The 18,549-nt window shown below is 42.2% G+C and overlaps 1 protein-coding gene across 1 annotated transcript in view; it reads left to right on the top strand.

The window, feature by feature from the left end:
- Positions 1 to 16,491, top strand: part of Fshr (follicle stimulating hormone receptor) — a 209,196-nt gene extending 192,705 nt beyond the window's left edge. The window contains 2 exon segments of the mRNA NM_199237.2: positions 11,963 to 12,148; positions 15,052 to 16,491. Of these exon segments, the coding sequence (NP_954707.1) occupies positions 11,963 to 12,148; positions 15,052 to 16,276 (1,411 nt within the window). The 3' untranslated portion in view covers positions 16,277 to 16,491.
- The last annotated feature ends 2,058 nt before the right edge of the window (positions 16,492 to 18,549 follow it).

Genomic DNA, 18,549 nt, shown 5'->3' on the forward strand with positions numbered 1-18,549 from the left:
CTGTGTGGGATGAGGTCAGAATTGAACATTGTCAAATACTCACTAAGGATTCAGTAGCAGATCTGCCACTGTGTGTCTAGCATAGGGACAGGTGTAAGGAACAGAGAAACTTAAAACAAACCAAAACGGTGCCTGCTCTGAAGTTGGGGTGGAGAATAAATGCTGCCTACTTGTGAAATAAGCACACTGTAAATTTTCTTTTTTTTCTCAATAATTTATTTATTTTTATTCACTTTACATCCTGATCACAGCCTCTCACCTTCTCCAAGTCCCACACTTACAAATTTTTCCTTCCATTGTCCCCTCTGCTTCTCCTCAAAGAAGAGGAGTGCTCCTTGGGTATCTCCCCACCCTGGGACATCTAGGCCTAGCAGTACTGGGCACATCCTCTCGCCCTAAGGCCCTACCAGGCAGTCCAGGTAGGAGAAGGGGATTCAATGTCAGGGAACAGAGACCAGGGTAGCCTGATCTCCACTTGTTAGGGGACCCACATGAAGACCAAGCTGCACATTTGCTACAAATATATAAAGGGCCTAGTTCCAGGCTCTGCTAGCTGGTGGCCCAGTCTCTATGAGCTGCCGTAGGCCCAAATCAGTTGACTCCGTAGGCCTTCCTGTGGTGTTCTTGACCCCATCAGCTTGCTCAATTCTGTCTCCCACTCTTCCACAAGGTTCCTCAAACTCCACCTGATGTTCGGCTGTGGGTCTCTGCATCGGCCTCCATCCACTACTGGATGAAGTCACTCAGGAGACAGTTATGCTAGGTTTCTTTTTGCAAGCATAGCAGAGTATTGTTAATGGTGTCAGAAGTTGGCTCTCTCACATGGGATGGGTCTCAAGTTGGGGCAGTCACTGGTTGGCTGTTTCCTCAGTCTCAGCTCCATCATAATTCCTGCACATCTTGTAGGTAAGACAAATTTTAGGTTGAAGGTTTTGTGGGTGTATTAATGAGCTCCTCTTTCCTCTGGAAGTCTTGCCTGGCTAAAGGAGAAGGCCACTTTAGTCTCTACCTCGTCCTCTCAATGTAGACTTTTGCTACAGAGCAGAGTGCTGATTGCAACACTGTGACTTTGGTTTGGATTTGGAGTTTGAACCTGCCTTACCCTGTAGCCTAGGCTGGCCTGGAACTCATTGTATAATTCAGGCTACCCTCAAAATCCCATCAGTCCTCCTGATTCAGCCACTCTGTTACTAAGGTTACAGGCAGGGTCTACTATACTATACATGATGACTTGTGACTGGTGAAGTGACAGTGTGAAAAGATAAGAGTTTATAAAGAGAGGCAAAATTGTAGTCGCCGCACCATTGTTGTTCGTCTGCAGTCTCTTTTGTGTCCAGTTCATTTCATGTTCAATCTGTTGAATACTTACATATAGTTGAATACCTACATATAGCATGTGTGTGTGTGTGTGTGTCTGTGTTTCTGCATGTACTGTATATATGGATTCAACACTATTCTCAAGACTAGAAAACTACAGATCTTGAATTATTTTTCTGTCTTGTATAGATTCTAAATTTCTGTCTGGTTGTCAAAACTCAGAGTTTTAATCCTATCCCATAGTTCCCTGTGTTCCTTAAAACATGATTGTCCATCATAGCCTTCACTGTGTTTTGTTTTGTTTTGTTTGTTTGTTTGTTTTGTTTTATACTCTGGGAATATCTGAAATATTAGCCAAAATGTCACTAACCACATAATGATTGCATTAATTACAATTCTCCAGAGACATGTAACCTATGACTGAGACATGTACAGATCCATGAGATGAGATTCATCAGGGTAGTTAGCGCACATAAATGTGATAGCTGAGAGGTCCTTTCTAGACTATTACAGCTGAGAGAGCCAGGGAATCTGGTAGTATGGCATAGTCCAAACTCAAATCCTCAGCCCAACATCAGAGAAACCAAGGAGTTGCTGGTGCAAGTCCTAAGGCTGCTGAATCTGGACTTTTGTTATATGAAGAATGATAAAAGAAAGATGCCAGTTCCAAATGCGTGAGGCAGTATGAATTTGCCAACCCACATTGATTAAAACCAAATTTTCCCCAAACTCTGCCAATTCAAGTACAATCTTCTGGCAATCCCCATAGATACTCCAAAATAATGTTTTCCCAGCTCTCTGGGTATCCCTTAATCCAAGATTAACCAGTTGAGTTACAATCACTTATACTCATAAGAATGTAAAAATTAATGTTTATTGTATTACACTCCATATATTTTCCCATGTAGGAGTGAAGAGCATTTTTTATAAAGGAATTATAAAATCAAATGTCGTATTTCTACCTTTGAGGCCAGCCTGGTCTAGAAAGTAAGTTCTGGGACAGACAAGGGCTACAACACAGAAAAACCCTGACTTGAAGGGGAAAAAAGGAAAAAGAAGAGGAGAGGAGAGGAGAGGAGAGGAGAGGAGAGGAGAGGAGAGGAGAGGAGAGGAGAGGAGAGGAGAGGAGAGGAGAGGAGAGGAGAAAAAGGATAAGAAAGCATACCTCAGAGAATCTGAAGCTGCTCCCTATAGGAATAGCGATGAGTGAAAAACACTAATACTTCGCTTATGTATATATAGGATATTTATCTAAGTTTGAATATGGAATCCAAAAGACAGGAGTCAAGGGTGCCATCTAAATTTGTTTATGACAAGTTGGAATATCCAACCTGCTTCAGGTGACACAGATTTTTCTTCTTTGAATCAAAAGCTTAGTTTTTTTTTGTTTTTTTTTTTTTTATTAACTTGAGTATTTCTTATATACATTTCAAGTGTTATTCCCTTTCCCGGTTTCCGGGCAAACATCCCCCTCCCCCCTCCCCTTCATTATGGGTGTTCCCCTCCCAACCCTCCCCCCATTGCCGCCCTCCCCCCATAGTCTAGTTCACTGGGGGTCCAGTCGTAGCAGGACCCAGGGCTTCCCCTTCCACTGGTGCTCTTACTAGGATATTCATTGCTACCTATGGGGTCAGAGTCCAGGGTCAGTCCATGTATAGTATTTAGGTAGTGGCTTAGTCCCTGGAAGCTCTGGTTGCTTGGCATTGTTGTACTTTTGGGGTCTCGAGCCCCTTCAAGCTCTTCCAGTTCTTTCTCTGATTCCTTCAACGGGGGACCTATTCTCAGTTCAGTGGTTTGTTGCTGGCATTCGCCTCTGTATTTGCTGTATTCTGGCTGTGTCTCTCAGGAGCGATCTACATCCGGCTCCTGTCGGTCTGCACTTCTTTGCTTCATCCATCTTGTCCAATTGGGTGGCTGTATATATATGGGCCACCTGTGGGGCAGGCTCTGAATGGGTGTTCCTTCAGTCTCTGTTTTAATCTTTGCCTCTCCCTTCCCTGCCAAGGGTATTCTTTTTCCTCATTTAAAGAAGGAGTGAAGCATTCACATTTTGATCATCCGTCTTGAGTTTCGTTTGTTCTAGGGATCTAGGGTAATTCAAGCATTTGGGCTAATAGCCACTTATCAATGAGTGCATACCATGTATGTCTTTCTGTGATTGGGTTAGCTCACTCAGGATGATATTTTCCAGTTCCAACCATTTGACTACGAATTTCATAAACTTGTTGTTTTTTATAGCAGAGTAATATTCCATTGTGTAGATGTACCAAATTTTCTGTATCCATTCCTCTGTTGAAGGGCATCTGGGTTCTTTCCAGCTTCTGGCTATTATAAATAAGGCTGCGATGAACATAGTGGAGCACGTGTCTTTTTAATATGTTGGGGCATCTTTTGGGTATATGCCCAAGATAGGTATAGCTGGATCCTCAGGCAGTTCAATGTCCAATTTTCTGAGGAACCTCCAGACTGATTTCCAGAATGGTTTTACCAGTCTGCAATCCCACCAACAATGGAGGAGTGTTCCTCTTTCTCCGCATCCTCGCCAGCATCTGCTGTCACCTGAGTTTTTGATCTTAGCCATTCTCACTGGTGTGAGGTGAAATCTCAGGGTTGTTTTGATTTGCATTTCCCTTATGACTAAAGATGTTGAACATTTCTTTAGGTGTTTCTCAGCCATTCGGCATTCCTCAGCTGTGAATTCTTTGTTTAGCTCTGAACCCCATTTTTTAATAGGGTTATTTGTTTCCCTGCGGTCTAACTTCTTGAGTTCTTTGTATATTTTGGATATAAGGCCTCTATCTGTTGTAGGATTGGTAAAGATCTTTTCCCAATCTGTTGGTTGCCGTTTTGTCCTAACCACAGTGTCCTTTGCCTTACAGAAGCTTTGCAGTTTTATGAGATCCCATTTGTCGATTCTTGATCTTAGAGCATAAGACATTGGTGTTTGTTCAGGAAATTTTTTCCAGTGCCCATGTGTTCCAGATGCTTCCCTAGTTTTTCTTCTATTAGTTTGAGTGTGTCTGGTTTGATGTGGAGGTCCTTGATCCACTTGGACTTAAGCTTTGTACAGGGTGATAAGGATGGATCGATCTGCATTCTTCTACATGTTGCCCTCCAGTTGAACCAGCACCATTTGCTGAAAATGCTATCTTTTTTCCATTGGATGGTTTTGGCTCCTTTGTCAAAAATCAAGTGACCATAGGTGTGTGGGTTCATTTCTGGGTCTACAATTCTATTCCATTGGTCTATCTGTCTGTCTCTGTACCAATACCATGCAGTTTTTATCACTATTGCTCTGTAATACTGCTTGAGTTCAGGGATAGTGACTCCCCCTGAAGTCCTTTTATTGTTGAGGATAGCTTTAGCTATCCTGGGTTTTTTGTTATTCCAGATGAATTTGCAAATTGTTCTGTCTAACTCTTTGAAGAATTGGATTGGTATTTTGATGGGGGTTGCATTCAATCTGTAGATTGCTTTTGGTAAAATGGCCATTTTTACTATATTAATCCTGCCAATCCATGAGCATGGGAGATCTTTCCATCTTCTGAGGTCTTCTTCAATTTTTTTCCTCAGTGTCTTGAAGTTCTTATTGTACAGATCTTTTACTTGCTTGGTTAAAGTCACACCGAGGTACTTTATATTATTTGGGTCTATTATGAAGGGTGTCATTTCCCTAATTTCTTTCTCGGCTTGTTTCTCTTTTGTATAGAGGAAGGCAACTGATTTATTTGAGTTAATTTTATACCCAGCCACTTTGCTGAAGTTGTTTATCAGCTTTAGTAGTTCTCTGGTGGAACTTTTGGGATCACTTAAATATACTATCATGTCATCTGCAAATAGTGATATTTTGACCTCTTCTTTTCCGATCTGTATCCCCTTGACATCCTTTTGTTGTCTGATTGCTCTGGCTAGAACTTCAAGAACTATATTGAATAAGTAGGGAGAGAGTGGGCAGCCTTGTCTAGTCCCTGATTTTAGTGGGATTGCTTCAAGTTTCTCTCCATTTAGTTTAATGTTAGCAACTGGTTTGCTGTATACGGCTTTTACTATGTTTAGGTATGGGCCTTGAATTCCTATTCTTTCCAGGACTTTTATCATGAAGGGGTGTTGAATTTTGTCAAATGCTTTCTCAGCATCTAATGAAATGATCATGTGGTTCTGTTCTTTCAGTTTGTTTATATAATGGATCACGTTGATGGTTTTCCGTATATTAAACCATCCCTGCATGCCTGGGATGAAGCCTACTTGATCATGGTGGATGATTGTTTTGATGTGCTCTTGAATTCGGTTTGCCAGAATTTTATTGAGTATTTTTTCGTCGATATTCATAAGGGAAATTGGTCTGAAGTTCGCTTTCTTTGTTGTGTCTTTGTGTGGTTTAGGTATAAGAGTAATTGTGGCTTCGTAGAAGGAGTTCGGTAGTGCTCCATCTGTTTCAATTTTGTGGAATAGTTTGGATAATATTGGTATGAGGTCTTCTATGAAGGTTTGATAGAATTCTGCACTAAACCCGTCTGGATCTGGGCTCTTTTTGGTTGGGAGACCTTTAATGACTGCTTCTATTTCCTTAGGAGTTATGGGGTTGTTTAACTGGTTTATCTGTTCCTGATTTAACTTCAATACCTGGTATCTGTCTAGGAAATTGTCCATTTCCTGAAGATTTTCAAGTTTTGTTGAATATAGGTTTTTATAGTAAGATCTGATGATTTTTTGAATTTCCTCTGAATCTGTAGTTATGTCTCCCTTTTCATTTCTGATTTTGTTAATTTGGACGCACTCTCTGTGTCCTCTCGTTAGTCTGGCTAAGGGTTTATCTATCTTGTTGATTTTCTCAAAGAATCAACTTTTGGTTCTGTTGATTCTTTCTATGGTCCTTTTTGTTTCTACTTGGTTGATTTCAGCTCTGAGTTTGATTATTTCCTGCCTTCTACTCCTCCTGGGTGTATTTGCTTCTTTTTGTTCTAGAGCTTTTAGGTGTGCTGTCAAGCTGCTGACATATGCTCTTTCCTGTTTCTTTCTGCAGGCACTCAGCGCTATGAGTTTTCCTCTTAGCACAGCTTTCATTGTGTCCCATAAGTTTGGGTATGTTGTATCTTCATTTTCATTAAATTCTAAAAAGTTTTTAATTTCTTTCTTTATTTCTTCCTTGACCAGGTTTTCATTGAGTAGAGCATTGTTCAATTTCCACGTATATGTGGGCATTCTTCCCTTATTGTTATTGAAGACCAGTTTTAGGCTGTGGTGGTCCGATAGCACGCATGGGATTATTTCTATCTTTCTGTACCTGTTGAGGCCCGTTTTTTGACCAATTATATGGTCAATTTTGGAGAAAGTACCATGAGGAGCTGAGAAGAAGGTATATCCTTTTGCTTTAGGATAGAATGTTCTATAAATATCCGTTAAGTCCATTTGGCTCATGACTTCTCTTAGTCTGTCGACATCACTGTTTAATTTCTGTTTCCATGATCTGTCCATTGATGAGAGTGGTGTGTTGAAATCTCCCACTATTATTGTGTGAGGTGCAATGTGTGTTTTGAGCTTTAGTAAGGTTTCTTTTACGTATGTAGGTGCCCTTTTATTTGGGACATAGATATTTAGGATTGAGAGTTCATCTTGGTGGATTTTTCCTTTGATGAATATGAAGTGTCCTTCCTTATCTTTTTTGATGACTTTTAGTTGGAAATTGATTTTATTTGATATTAGAATGGCTACTCCAGCTTGCTTCTTCTGACCATTTGCTTGGAAAGTTGTTTTCCAGCCTTTCACTCTGAGGTAGTGTCTGTCTTTGTCTCTGAGGTGTGTTTCCTGTAGGCAGCAGAATGCAGGGTCCTCGTTGCGTATCCAGTTTGTTAATCTATGTCTTTTTATTGGGGAGTTGAGGCCATTGATATTGAGAGATATTAAGGAATAGTGATTATTGCTTCCTGTTATATTCATATTTGGATGTGAGGTTATGTTTGTGTGCTTTCATTCTCTTTGTTTTGTTGCCAAGACGATTAGTTTCTTGCTTCTTCTAGGGTATAGCTTGCCTCCTTATGTTGGGCTTTACCATTTATTATCCTTTGTAGTGCTGGATTTGTAGAAAGATATTGTGTAAATTTGGTTTTGTCATGGAATATCTTGGTTTCTCCATCAATGTTAATTGAGAGTTTTGCTGGATACAGTAACCTGGGCTGGCAGTTGTGTTCTCTTAGGGTCTGTATGACATCAGTCCAGGATCTTCTGGCCTTCATAGTTTCTGGCGAGAAGTCTGGTGTGATTCTGATAGGTCTCCCTTTATATGTTACTTGACCTGTTTCCCTTACTGCTTTTAATATTCTTTCTTTATTTTGTGCGTTTGGTGTTTTGACAATTATGTGACGGGAGGTGTTTCTTTTCTGGTCCAATCTATTTGGAGTTCTGTAGGCTTCTTGTATGTCTATGGGTATCTCTTTTTTTAGGTTAGGGAAGTTTTCTTCTATGATTTTGTTGAAGATATTTACTGGTCCTTTGAGCTGGGAGTCTTCACTCTCTTCTATATCTATTATCCTTAGGTTTGATCTTCTCATTGAGTCCTGGATTTCCTGTATGTTTTGGACCAGTAGCTTTTTCCACTTTACATTATCTTTGACAGTTGAGTCAATGATTTCTATGGAATCTTCTGCTCCTGAGATTCTCTCTTCCATCTCTTGTATTCTGTTGGTGAAGCTTGTATCTACAGCTCCTTGTCTCTTCTTTTGGTTTTCTATATTCAAGGTTGTTTCCATGTGTTCTTTCTTGATTGCTTCTATTTCCATTTTTAATTCCTTCAACTGTTTGATTGTGTTTTCCTGGAATTCTTTCAGGGATTTTTGTGTCTCCTCTCTATGGGCTTCTACTTGTTTATTTATGTTTTCCTGGAATTCTTTCAGGGATTTTTGTGTCTCCTCTCTATGGGCTTCTACTTGTTTATTTATGTTTTCCTGGAATTCTTTCAGGGATTTTTGCGATTCTTTCAGGCATTTTTGCGATTCCTCTCTGTAGGCTTCTACTTGTTCTCTAAGGGAGTTCTTCACGTCTTTCTTGAAGTCCTCCAGCATCATGATCAAAAATGATTTTGAAACTAGATCTTGCTTTTCTGGTGTGTTTGGATATTCCATGTTTGTTTTGATGGGAGAATTGGGCTCCGATGGTGCCATGTAGTCTTGGTTTCTGTTGCTTGGGTTCCTGCGCTTGCCTCTCGCCATCAGATTATCTCTAGTGTTACTTTGTTCTGCTATTTCTGACAGTGGCTAGACTGTCCTATAAGCCTGTGTGTCAGGAGTGCTGTAGACCTGTTTTCCTCTCTTTCAGTCAGTTATGGGGACAGAGTGTTCTGCTTTCGGGCGTGTAGTTTTTCCTCTCTACAGGTCTTCAGCTGTTCCTGTGGGCCTGTGTCTTGAGTTCACCAGGCAGCTTTCTTGCAGCAGAAAAGTTGGTCTTACCTGTGGTCCCGAGGCTCAAGTTCGCTCGTGGGGTGCTGCCCACGGGCTCTCTGCAGCGGCAGCAACCAGGAAGTCTTGTGCTGCCGTTTCCGGGAGCTTCAGTGCACCAGGGTTCCAGATGGTCTTTGGCTTTTTCCTCTGGCGTCGGAGATGTGTGTGCAGAGAGCAGTCTCTTCTGGTTTTCCAGGCTTGTCTGCCTCTCTGAAGGTTCAGCTCTCCCTCCCATGGGATTTGGGTGCAGAGAACTGTTTATCCAGTCTGTTTCCTTCAGGTTCTGGTGGTGTCTCAGGCACAGGGGTCCTGCCGCTCCTGGGCCCTCCCCCACGGGAGCCCAGAGGCCTTATACAGTTTCCTCTTGGGCCAGGGATGTGGACAGGGGTGAGCAGTGTTGGTGGTCTCTTCCGCTCTGCAGCCTCAGGAGTGCCCACCTGACCAGGCGGTTGGGTCTCTCTCTCACAGGGTCTAAAAGCTTAGTTTTTAGTGTTGAAATTGACCTTCTCATTATCCAAGCAGCGATTGTTCTGAGGTGGCTGAACACTGAGTATAGGTTTCAAAGAAGTAGCTAGAATATAGACTGTAATACTCACAAGGCTTGCCAGGTTGATATACAGAGTAAGAGAAGACAGAACAGAACACTGGGGGGGGGAGGGCTGTTCTTAACAAGTGACAGTCTGGAGCAACTGGAAAATAGGAGACTCAGAGGTAAGAGGCAGATATTACTAGAGATGGAGAAAATCATGAGGAAAAAGACTCTAAATTTATAGGGACCTAAAAATAACCGACTACATAAAGCAAGAATTAACAAAACGAGAAATGTTTAAATGCAGAATCACAACGGGAGGTTGTGGTGTACTTCTCTCAGTAATAATAGATTGGGTTGGGGGAATCAGTAAGTATAGAGGATTTAAATTGGAATGAGGAAATTTCATTTAATTGTGGAGAGCAAGAGTTAAGGACTACATGAAAGCAATTACTGGTTTTGAAAATGTCAGTCTACCTGACTATCTAATCAGCGATCAACAAGTGGTAGATAGCACTTTTAACCTCAGGACTTAAAGAGCAAGTGACAAGTGGCCTTCCTGTAGCCAAGGAACTAGAGAAAATTAAAGAAGAAGATCGTCAGCAGATCTATTTAGAAGCATCTGGAATCCCGGCAAAGATTCAGATGCCACTTAAGACAGGAAGCAGAATGAGATGCTCTCTTGCCATCCCAAAACGTGCCTCCCACTGGCAGGTTAACAAAGGTACGCATAAAAAAAAAAACAGACCTGACAGGGTTCAGCCCTCCTGAAATTCAGAGTGAAGCACAGACAATGTAAACAGATAGAATATAAACCAGGCAGAGGACAGGCATACTGTACCAAATGATTTGTCTTTTGTCATAAAAATCATGGGGACTTATTGGAGAATTTGAGATCACAATGTGATTAGCATTCTAAAATTTTTACTCTGGTTATGGTGGGAAGACCGCATTGGAGTCATGGTCAGGAGGACGCAGTATGAGTCCATTTTATCTGTCCATTGAGAGACTCTGGACCCTCACTAAAGTAACAACAAAAACTAAAGGGCAGTTGAGCTGATAGACTAATATTCAAGTGAAGAGGAAGAACGAGTCAAAGAGAACCCCCAAATTTCTATCTTGAACAACAGGGGTACAATAAAAGAGAAACATGCTTAAGTCCAGTTTTGATGCTCATGCAACTCTTTGAAATAGGGGATCCAATGGAGAATGGAGTATCTTGCTGCAGTTCTGAACTAGCATATGCATTTGGAAGCCATAGCCACATATCTGATAGTGTGAAACTAAAGGAACTGGTGCGTGTTTGAATAAATACCAATGTCTAAATGGGAGATAGAAGAGAAATAAAATAAAAATCAGAAGGAAGTTAAAGCAGATGTCTGAAGAAATTAAAGAGAATGGGGTGCTAAGATGGGACATTTCATGGAAAAATGCTTCATATTCACAAAATAGTTATGAAGTCAAGGTGATGGGAACTCAAAGGCAGCCTTGGTAAGCATTGTTTCTGTAAGAATGAGGAGGCAGATGGGTGACATATAAAGCTAGTGACATTGTATACAGAGAAGCAATGTAAGTTTGGCTGGGAAAAAGAGGTAGCAGACGGCAAGGATGTTCCCCTGGACAATACAGAGCCATGGTAAATTTTTGAGGAAAAGAATGACAAGAGGGGAGGAGACTTTGAGAATGCAATTTTCACCAGGCTGTGAGAGCATATGAGGCACCCATGATATATTCACACTTTGAGTTATGTTGCTTTGAGTGCCTACTACTTTGACTTACAGTCAACAGTAAAAGACTCTTCCTCGAGTCTATCCAAGGGTACCCTGTTGAGGGGGGGCGGAGGGGACAACTGAAAGGAACCATCCAGGCCATCACTTGCCACCACCCACATCAGAAACACCCATTCATGACCAAGCAAAGGTCTCTACAGGACCAAGACAGTGGCATTTTAATCTCCTTGCTCTTGACACTGACCTTAGCTTTGAAGTTGACACCAGAAGTACACCCCATCACTAATGCAGCAGCCAGGAAGGACAAGACTCAGAGACTTATAGGAATAGGAACTAAGTTAGATGGTCCACTGCATCAGCTCCTACCAAGCTTCTGCTATCTCCCCCAGGGAGAAACACTCTTACAAAGCAAATCTAACAGGCACAGGGGCAGGCTATAGAACAGGTAAGTCTTTGTGAAAACCAAGTTCATATTCCCTATCTACCTGCCTCCTGGACTTCCTGTTGAGTTTGACTACACTGCCTCTTCCCTGTATGGAATATTCCCTTCTCACAGACACCACCTCAGTTCATTAGAAATATTTTTATAGCTAGCCTCACAGTGGTGGAAAAAGGTCTCAATCTCAGGCACAAATCAACTACAGAAGAAAGATGGCTGATTCTATGGCTCACCAGCAAGGATGGAGCCCAAACCAACCAGAATGTGGTTTTATCCAGTCTTAGGGGCAGTCTGCTAGCTAACTCCTCCCATCAGGACCAGTAGAACCAGGACTCCTCCTACGCAAACCAAACATCTAAGCTGAATATTGACCTGGCCTACATGTGCTGTACCCCTTCCCATCTATGTCGGAAATTCACCTTCTAGAATGTCCGCTGTTTTTCTATTAGCCAGAAGCTGAAAACTTTCAACCCAAGATGACCATGGTATATGTTTTTACCTTTTCTCTTTGCAGAGATATCTCAAGGACAAAGGTCCATTCCTTACCAAACCATGGCTTAGAAAATCTGAAGAAGCTGAGGGCCAGGTCAACATACCGCTTGAAAAAGCTCCCTAATCTGGACAAGTTTGTCACCCTCATGGAGGCCAGCCTCACCTACCCCAGCCACTGCTGTGCTTTTGCAAACTTGAAGCGGCAAATGTGAGTCTTCTATGTCAATCCCTGAAGTCTGGCTTGTGCCGTCACACAGCGTAGAATGGCTACATATTGGTGGCATGAAGAAAATCCATACATGGAGAGAGTTCCTGACTGAAGGCCTAAGGCATGTTCTGGATTATAGAGTCAGTTCTGTGGAGGGTGTTTGGGTTTTTTTCATCAAGAAATTTACTCACATGAACAAATGCAAAATGGCTGTGCCACTTGGAAGATACTAGCAGGATTTCTTCCTAAAATAGTGTCATTTCATTGCATAGCATATAATGAGAGTTTGGTTAATAATAATAATAATAATAATAATAATAATAATAATAATAATAACAATAACAATAACAATAACAATAACAATAATAATAATTGTCTTCTGAGCTGCTTGATGAAATTATTCTTCTGGTCCTCACTGGAAAGCAATGCCCATACTATAAGTATAATCCCCATGATACCATGCTGTTGGGTTAATGGTTCCCCTTGACCTCTGTTGAAATGCTGAGGCAACCATGCCCTCTAATTCTCATTCAGATAGATATTTTCTACACTCAGTTCACTTTATTTTGTTTCTCTTTTGTTTTTTAAGTTTTCTTGTATTTAGGTCATTTCCTTGCAACTGAATTTTGAACCGATGCACCATGACACATGCTCCCAAATACCACATAGGCCTAGACCCCAACAAGAAGCCAGTGCCCGCCATCAGCTGGCCTTTGCACCACTGACACAGTAGAGTACTCCATGCCACACATTGTAACAATTTCATCTTTACTGCTAACATTAGAGAGGCTAATCATTATTATTATCAGCATCACTTTCTTATAACAAAGGCAGACACTAAGGCTCGGAGTTACTGAATAATTGAATCAACAGTGACCAAAAGAAACTTCAGAGCCTCAGCTCTGCTTGACTCTGGAGCTCTACCTCTGGGGTACTTTGTGGCACCACCTACCTAGTATTTGTTCATCAATGCCTACAGTCCCCAAGCTCCACTTTTAAACTGTCACTATGCTAACTCCCCATTCCTTGTTGGACTTCAGACTTGCCAAGATACTGCAAGGCAACACTTATTTTCCCCAGCTTTGTTTCGGCTGTCATTTCAAGGAATGTAAGTACCTGTGTCAGTGGGTGACTTCTGTTTCAGGAAAATGAGACCTCACTGGTAAGTAGATTGGCAGTAGCACCAGGGATAAGAATCTTCTTCATAAAAGCCAATAACCCAAGGATGGGGAGATTTTCTTTACATAGTGAATCAACTTCCATTTTGCTGAGCTAAATGACACTCCACAAGTACCAGAGAACTTACTTTCTGCCCCCATAGTTAGGCTACAATTAACACAGAGACAGTATTCAAACTAAGCACCCCAGAATGGCCCTCTGGTTCCCTCTACACCTGTCCTACAGCTTATCTCACTTTAGTTCACAAACTAAACACACTGATTTCATGGAGTCCAGCTCTAGTCACTTTCAGTTATGCATGTTAACTGTCCTCACTAGGTTAGCTATGGAGGATTTGAGAAGTCTTATGAGTTTCTAAAATAAACTATGATACTCCAGAAGAAAATAAGAACAGAATCACCAAGGTCAAGAGGAAATGACTTCTGGCCATTTAGTTCATTTCTGAGGGGTGAGAGAAGATCACATGACACTGGTCACACACACACACACACACACACACACACACACACACACACACACTCTCATCCTTTAGAATCAAATGAAGGCTGCTCCTCCCACAGCTTCTTGCCTTTTCTTCTGGGGGCTTCCAAGGGACTTTAATGTTCTTTCTCACTTCCCTGCTGTCTGAGATTGTGGTAAGTTTGAGAAAATGCTGTCATTTAATGTTGCTGTGAACTTTCCCCTTGAGCAGAAATGGAAGGAAAAGTAAAGATATATATTTGATTTCTTTTTTCCATCAAAAATTCTCCCCATGAGAAAAGGTCACACTGGTTAAACCTTCACATTACAGCACAAGTTTCACTTCTGTCCACATGCAAAGTCTTAGAATATTTATGCATGCACTCACAGATTGAATATTACCACCTGGGTTTCATTCAATTCTTTTTGTAAGTGCCTCTATCTGCTGACAAGGTCTCTCATATATTTAAGCTTAAATGGGAAAACCAGGAAAGAGCCTTGAGAAGATTCAGTGGCTCCCAGGGGACCTTACAACCTGCGAACAAACTAGGCCTCCTTAAAACTTGTATTTTCTCTGAGGCTGCCAACTAGGGAGCTATTTCATGTGAGAGAACTAGGCTTACTTTGCAGGGCAAACAAATGCCTGTGACCTATTGTCACCTCTGGGCAGTGACATGATAAAACCCATGATCCTGGTAGCATCTCAGGAAAATTAGCTGACCTCTCAATAGAATCAAAGAACGAAAGGATGAGGGTGTCTGACAATTAATGACAGACGCTGATACTCTGGCTACTGCAGACAAAACTAGCAAATAAATTCTCATTCGTGTCAGAAAACGTAATTGCCCAGTGATTAGAATAGAGAAATAGGAATATGTTCTCTCAGGCAGACTAGAAGGAATCTGAATGGCAATGGGGGAAGGAAAGGAGTAGAGATAATATTAAGTCTGTAAATTATTTGCACTTAACAGCAAGGGTTAGCTAGTCTCAGGCGCCTTCCTCCCCACACTCAAGTTGCGGCCAGATGGTTTCCCCATGGGCATTCCACTCCAGGAATACACACACACACACACACACACACACACAGTTCTGTTCATTTACAGTAAGCAGCATTGACCCATGAGTCAGCCCCAAGGGCAGACAAGATGTTGGAAAGAAAAGCAATCTCAAGAAGAAACCCTGATTTCTACTCTGTACAAAGGTGGTAGTGTATTTGCCATTCTGTACCCAGGATATTGATTCTATTCCTTTTTGTATTTTTCTAGCTCTGAACTTCATCCAATTTGCAACAAGTCTATTTTAAGGCAAGATATTGATGATATGACTCAAATTGGGGATCAGAGAGTCTCTCTGATAGATGATGAACCCAGTTATGGAAAAGGATCTGACATGATGTACAATGAATTTGATTATGACTTATGTAATGAAGTTGTTGATGTGACCTGCTCACCAAAGCCAGATGCATTTAATCCATGTGAAGATATCATGGGGTACAACATCCTCAGGGTCTTGATATGGTTTATTAGCATCCTGGCCATTACTGGGAACACCACAGTGCTGGTGGTCCTGACCACAAGCCAATACAAACTAACTGTGCCCCGGTTCCTTATGTGTAACCTCGCCTTCGCTGATCTCTGCATAGGCATCTACTTGCTACTTATAGCATCAGTTGACATCCATACCAAGAGCCAGTACCACAACTATGCCATCGACTGGCAAACAGGAGCAGGCTGTGATGCTGCTGGCTTTTTCACTGTCTTTGCCAGTGAACTGTCAGTCTACACATTGACAGCCATCACCCTAGAAAGATGGCATACCATCACACATGCTATGCAACTGGAATGCAAGGTGCAGCTCCGGCATGCTGCCAGCGTCATGGTATTGGGCTGGACTTTTGCCTTCGCAGCTGCTCTCTTCCCCATCTTTGGCATCAGTAGCTACATGAAAGTGAGCATCTGCCTGCCCATGGATATCGACAGCCCTTTGTCACAGCTGTATGTTATGGCCCTCCTTGTCCTCAATGTCCTGGCCTTTGTGGTCATCTGTGGCTGCTATACCCACATCTACCTCACAGTGAGGAATCCTACCATTGTGTCCTCATCAAGCGACACCAAGATTGCCAAGCGCATGGCCACACTCATCTTCACAGACTTTCTCTGCATGGCCCCCATTTCATTCTTTGCCATTTCTGCCTCCCTCAAGGTGCCGCTCATCACTGTGTCCAAGGCCAAGATTCTCCTAGTTCTGTTCTACCCCATCAATTCTTGTGCCAATCCTTTCCTCTACGCCATTTTCACCAAGAACTTCCGCAGGGACTTCTTCATCCTGCTGAGCAAGTTTGGCTGTTATGAAATGCAAGCCCAGATTTACAGGACAGAAACCTCATCCGCTACCCACAACTTCCATGCCCGAAAGAGCCACTGCTCCTCAGCTCCCAGAGTCACCAATAGTTACGTGCTTGTCCCTCTTAATCATTCATCCCAGAACTAAAAATCAATGTGAAAATGGATCCTCACCTTGAAAGACAATTATGACTCCTTCTGAAGAGCAGGCCATGGACTAAGTGGCAGTGTTACTGCACATCTCATCTAATTTAATCTCTCTGGGTGTGTGCATGGCAGACTGATCAGGGACCATTAATGTCCCATGTGGCTCATCTAAGGACTGAATTATTGGTAACAGCAATTAAAACAATGCAATACCGCTATGTGTTTGTTTTATGCTTCTGTTTGGATTATCTCAACAGATTTGGTAAAAATCATGTTCAATAGGTTAAACAGGAATTTTTCTCCAAGTTTTACAAATGAGGAAACTAGACCTCAAAGATCTCAGTGACTTCTTTGACATTGCTTGATATATGCGGGGCAAAGCCAGGATGAAGTATTCCAACTTTTCAACAATTTACAAGAGAAATGTTATACTATTCATGCAAATATTTACTGAATGCCAGCAACAGTTTTGTAATGGGTCAATTTATATAGGACTACATTGCCCAGAATCCCCTTTCAGTTAGGGTGGACCATCTGAAGAGCATAGCATCAAGAAAATCAATATTGTGCTGTGAATGGACATTGCACTGCTGAAACTTACTCAGCTCAAGGCTGCCAAGGCCATGTAGTGGTCACCCTCTACCTCTGGCTGGATCCTCCCTCTGGCCTCTGAGTGAGTGCTGGGCCACCTGTGTGGTTTTAGTACCATGATAATAAGGGACAAAGTTTCCGCAGGATGTTTTATCACCAAGGTCAGAAGCAACGAGGACAGAACTGGGGCTCAGTTTGTCTCCCTGGGGTCGCACCCTGTGTTTGCTGAATGTATGCTTGTGATCTTTTCTTTATAAGGACATATGCCCTGAGGACATTGACAACATCCGTGCACATATTGCTTAGCTAGCCTTTCAAATGTAAGAGAGACAATTCCCAGTAACAAATATTTACCACCTATACATATTTGCATTCATACATATGTATGATTCCTTCTGCTGTTCTGGTTGAACTCTAATGGAAAATACACCTATTATATGGTATGCATATAGATTACAATGTTAAGGACGCAGCAGCTTTGAAATCACAGTTAAGATTTTATTCAGATTCTGTAATACTGCAGGGTTCACGCTCTTCCAGCTCACTTTCTTCCTCTACAGATGCACCAGCTGTATCTCTACCTTTCAGCTTCCCAGTGAGAAAAAACAACCAATTACCAAGTGCTTCATGCTGTCTCAAGATTAATATATATTAATTTATTTTTTTCTTCTCAACACAATTCCTAGGCTAGGCACCAGTTCTCCTGGCCCTTGGTCTAGAATTCATTCTGTTACCATCTAAAATCTTGATGGGCTTTGTTTCCTCTTCCACTGGAAGAATTAAAAGGCAGGAGAAATCCTGAACACAGCACGTAGCAGCAGAGGAAGTCCTGGACACAGAAGTCAGAATCAGCCGGTGAAGAAAGGCTTTTATTAGGGGTAAGGAAACACACACACACACACACACACACACACAGAAAGAGAGAGGGAGGGAGGGAGGGAGGGAGAGAGAGAGGGAGGGAGGGAGGGAGGGAGGGAGGGAGAGAGAGAGAGAGAGAGAGAGAGAGAGAGAGGGAGAGAGAGGGAGGGAGGGAGAGAGAGAGGGAGAGAGAGAGGGAGAGAGAGAGAGAGAGAGGGAGGGAGGGAGGGAGGGAGGGAGGGAGAGAGGGAGGGAGAGAGAGAGAGAGAGAGAGAGAACACTTAGAGAAAAGTCCCTCTATAGAGGAGAGGGGACACTCAGGAGCCTATAATCTAGTCTTTCCTTTGGGCCAAGAGTTTTAAGAATCTTTGATGGGTCTTCCTCTCTAATTTAGCATTGGACATTTGAACCTAAAAATAAGAAGGCCAACAGGACCATGACTTTGAGAAACGCATGTTCTGTTCCAACCTTGAACTTGTAAGACTGGCCCAGAGTCTGAGGATCCTTTAGTCAGGAGAAAAATCCCATGAACCTGGATGCCTTTCTTGTCGTCTTTCATTATGTATTTGCAGCCCCTCTTCTTGTCTGTCCACATAGCAGGAGATTTATCTAACTTCTAGTCCTTCAAATCCATTATAGCACTTCAATACTGAGAACTGGGCATGCTACCCCCAGACACCCGTTCTCTGAATAGCTACATCATATGAAACAACTGTAAGTTCCTCTGGGTGCAGCCATGGCCAGTCCACACAGCTATGAGTATCAGGGGTATGGAGAAGGGTGACCCCTAAGCTACAAAATTTGTGCTGTCCTTATGAGGTCACT

The sequence above is a fragment of the Rattus norvegicus genome, chromosome 6 (assembly GCF_021556685.1).
Source record: "Rattus norvegicus strain SHRSP/BbbUtx chromosome 6, alternate assembly SHRSP_T2T, whole genome shotgun sequence".
Classification (NCBI taxonomy): Eukaryota; Metazoa; Chordata; class Mammalia; order Rodentia; family Muridae; genus Rattus; species Rattus norvegicus.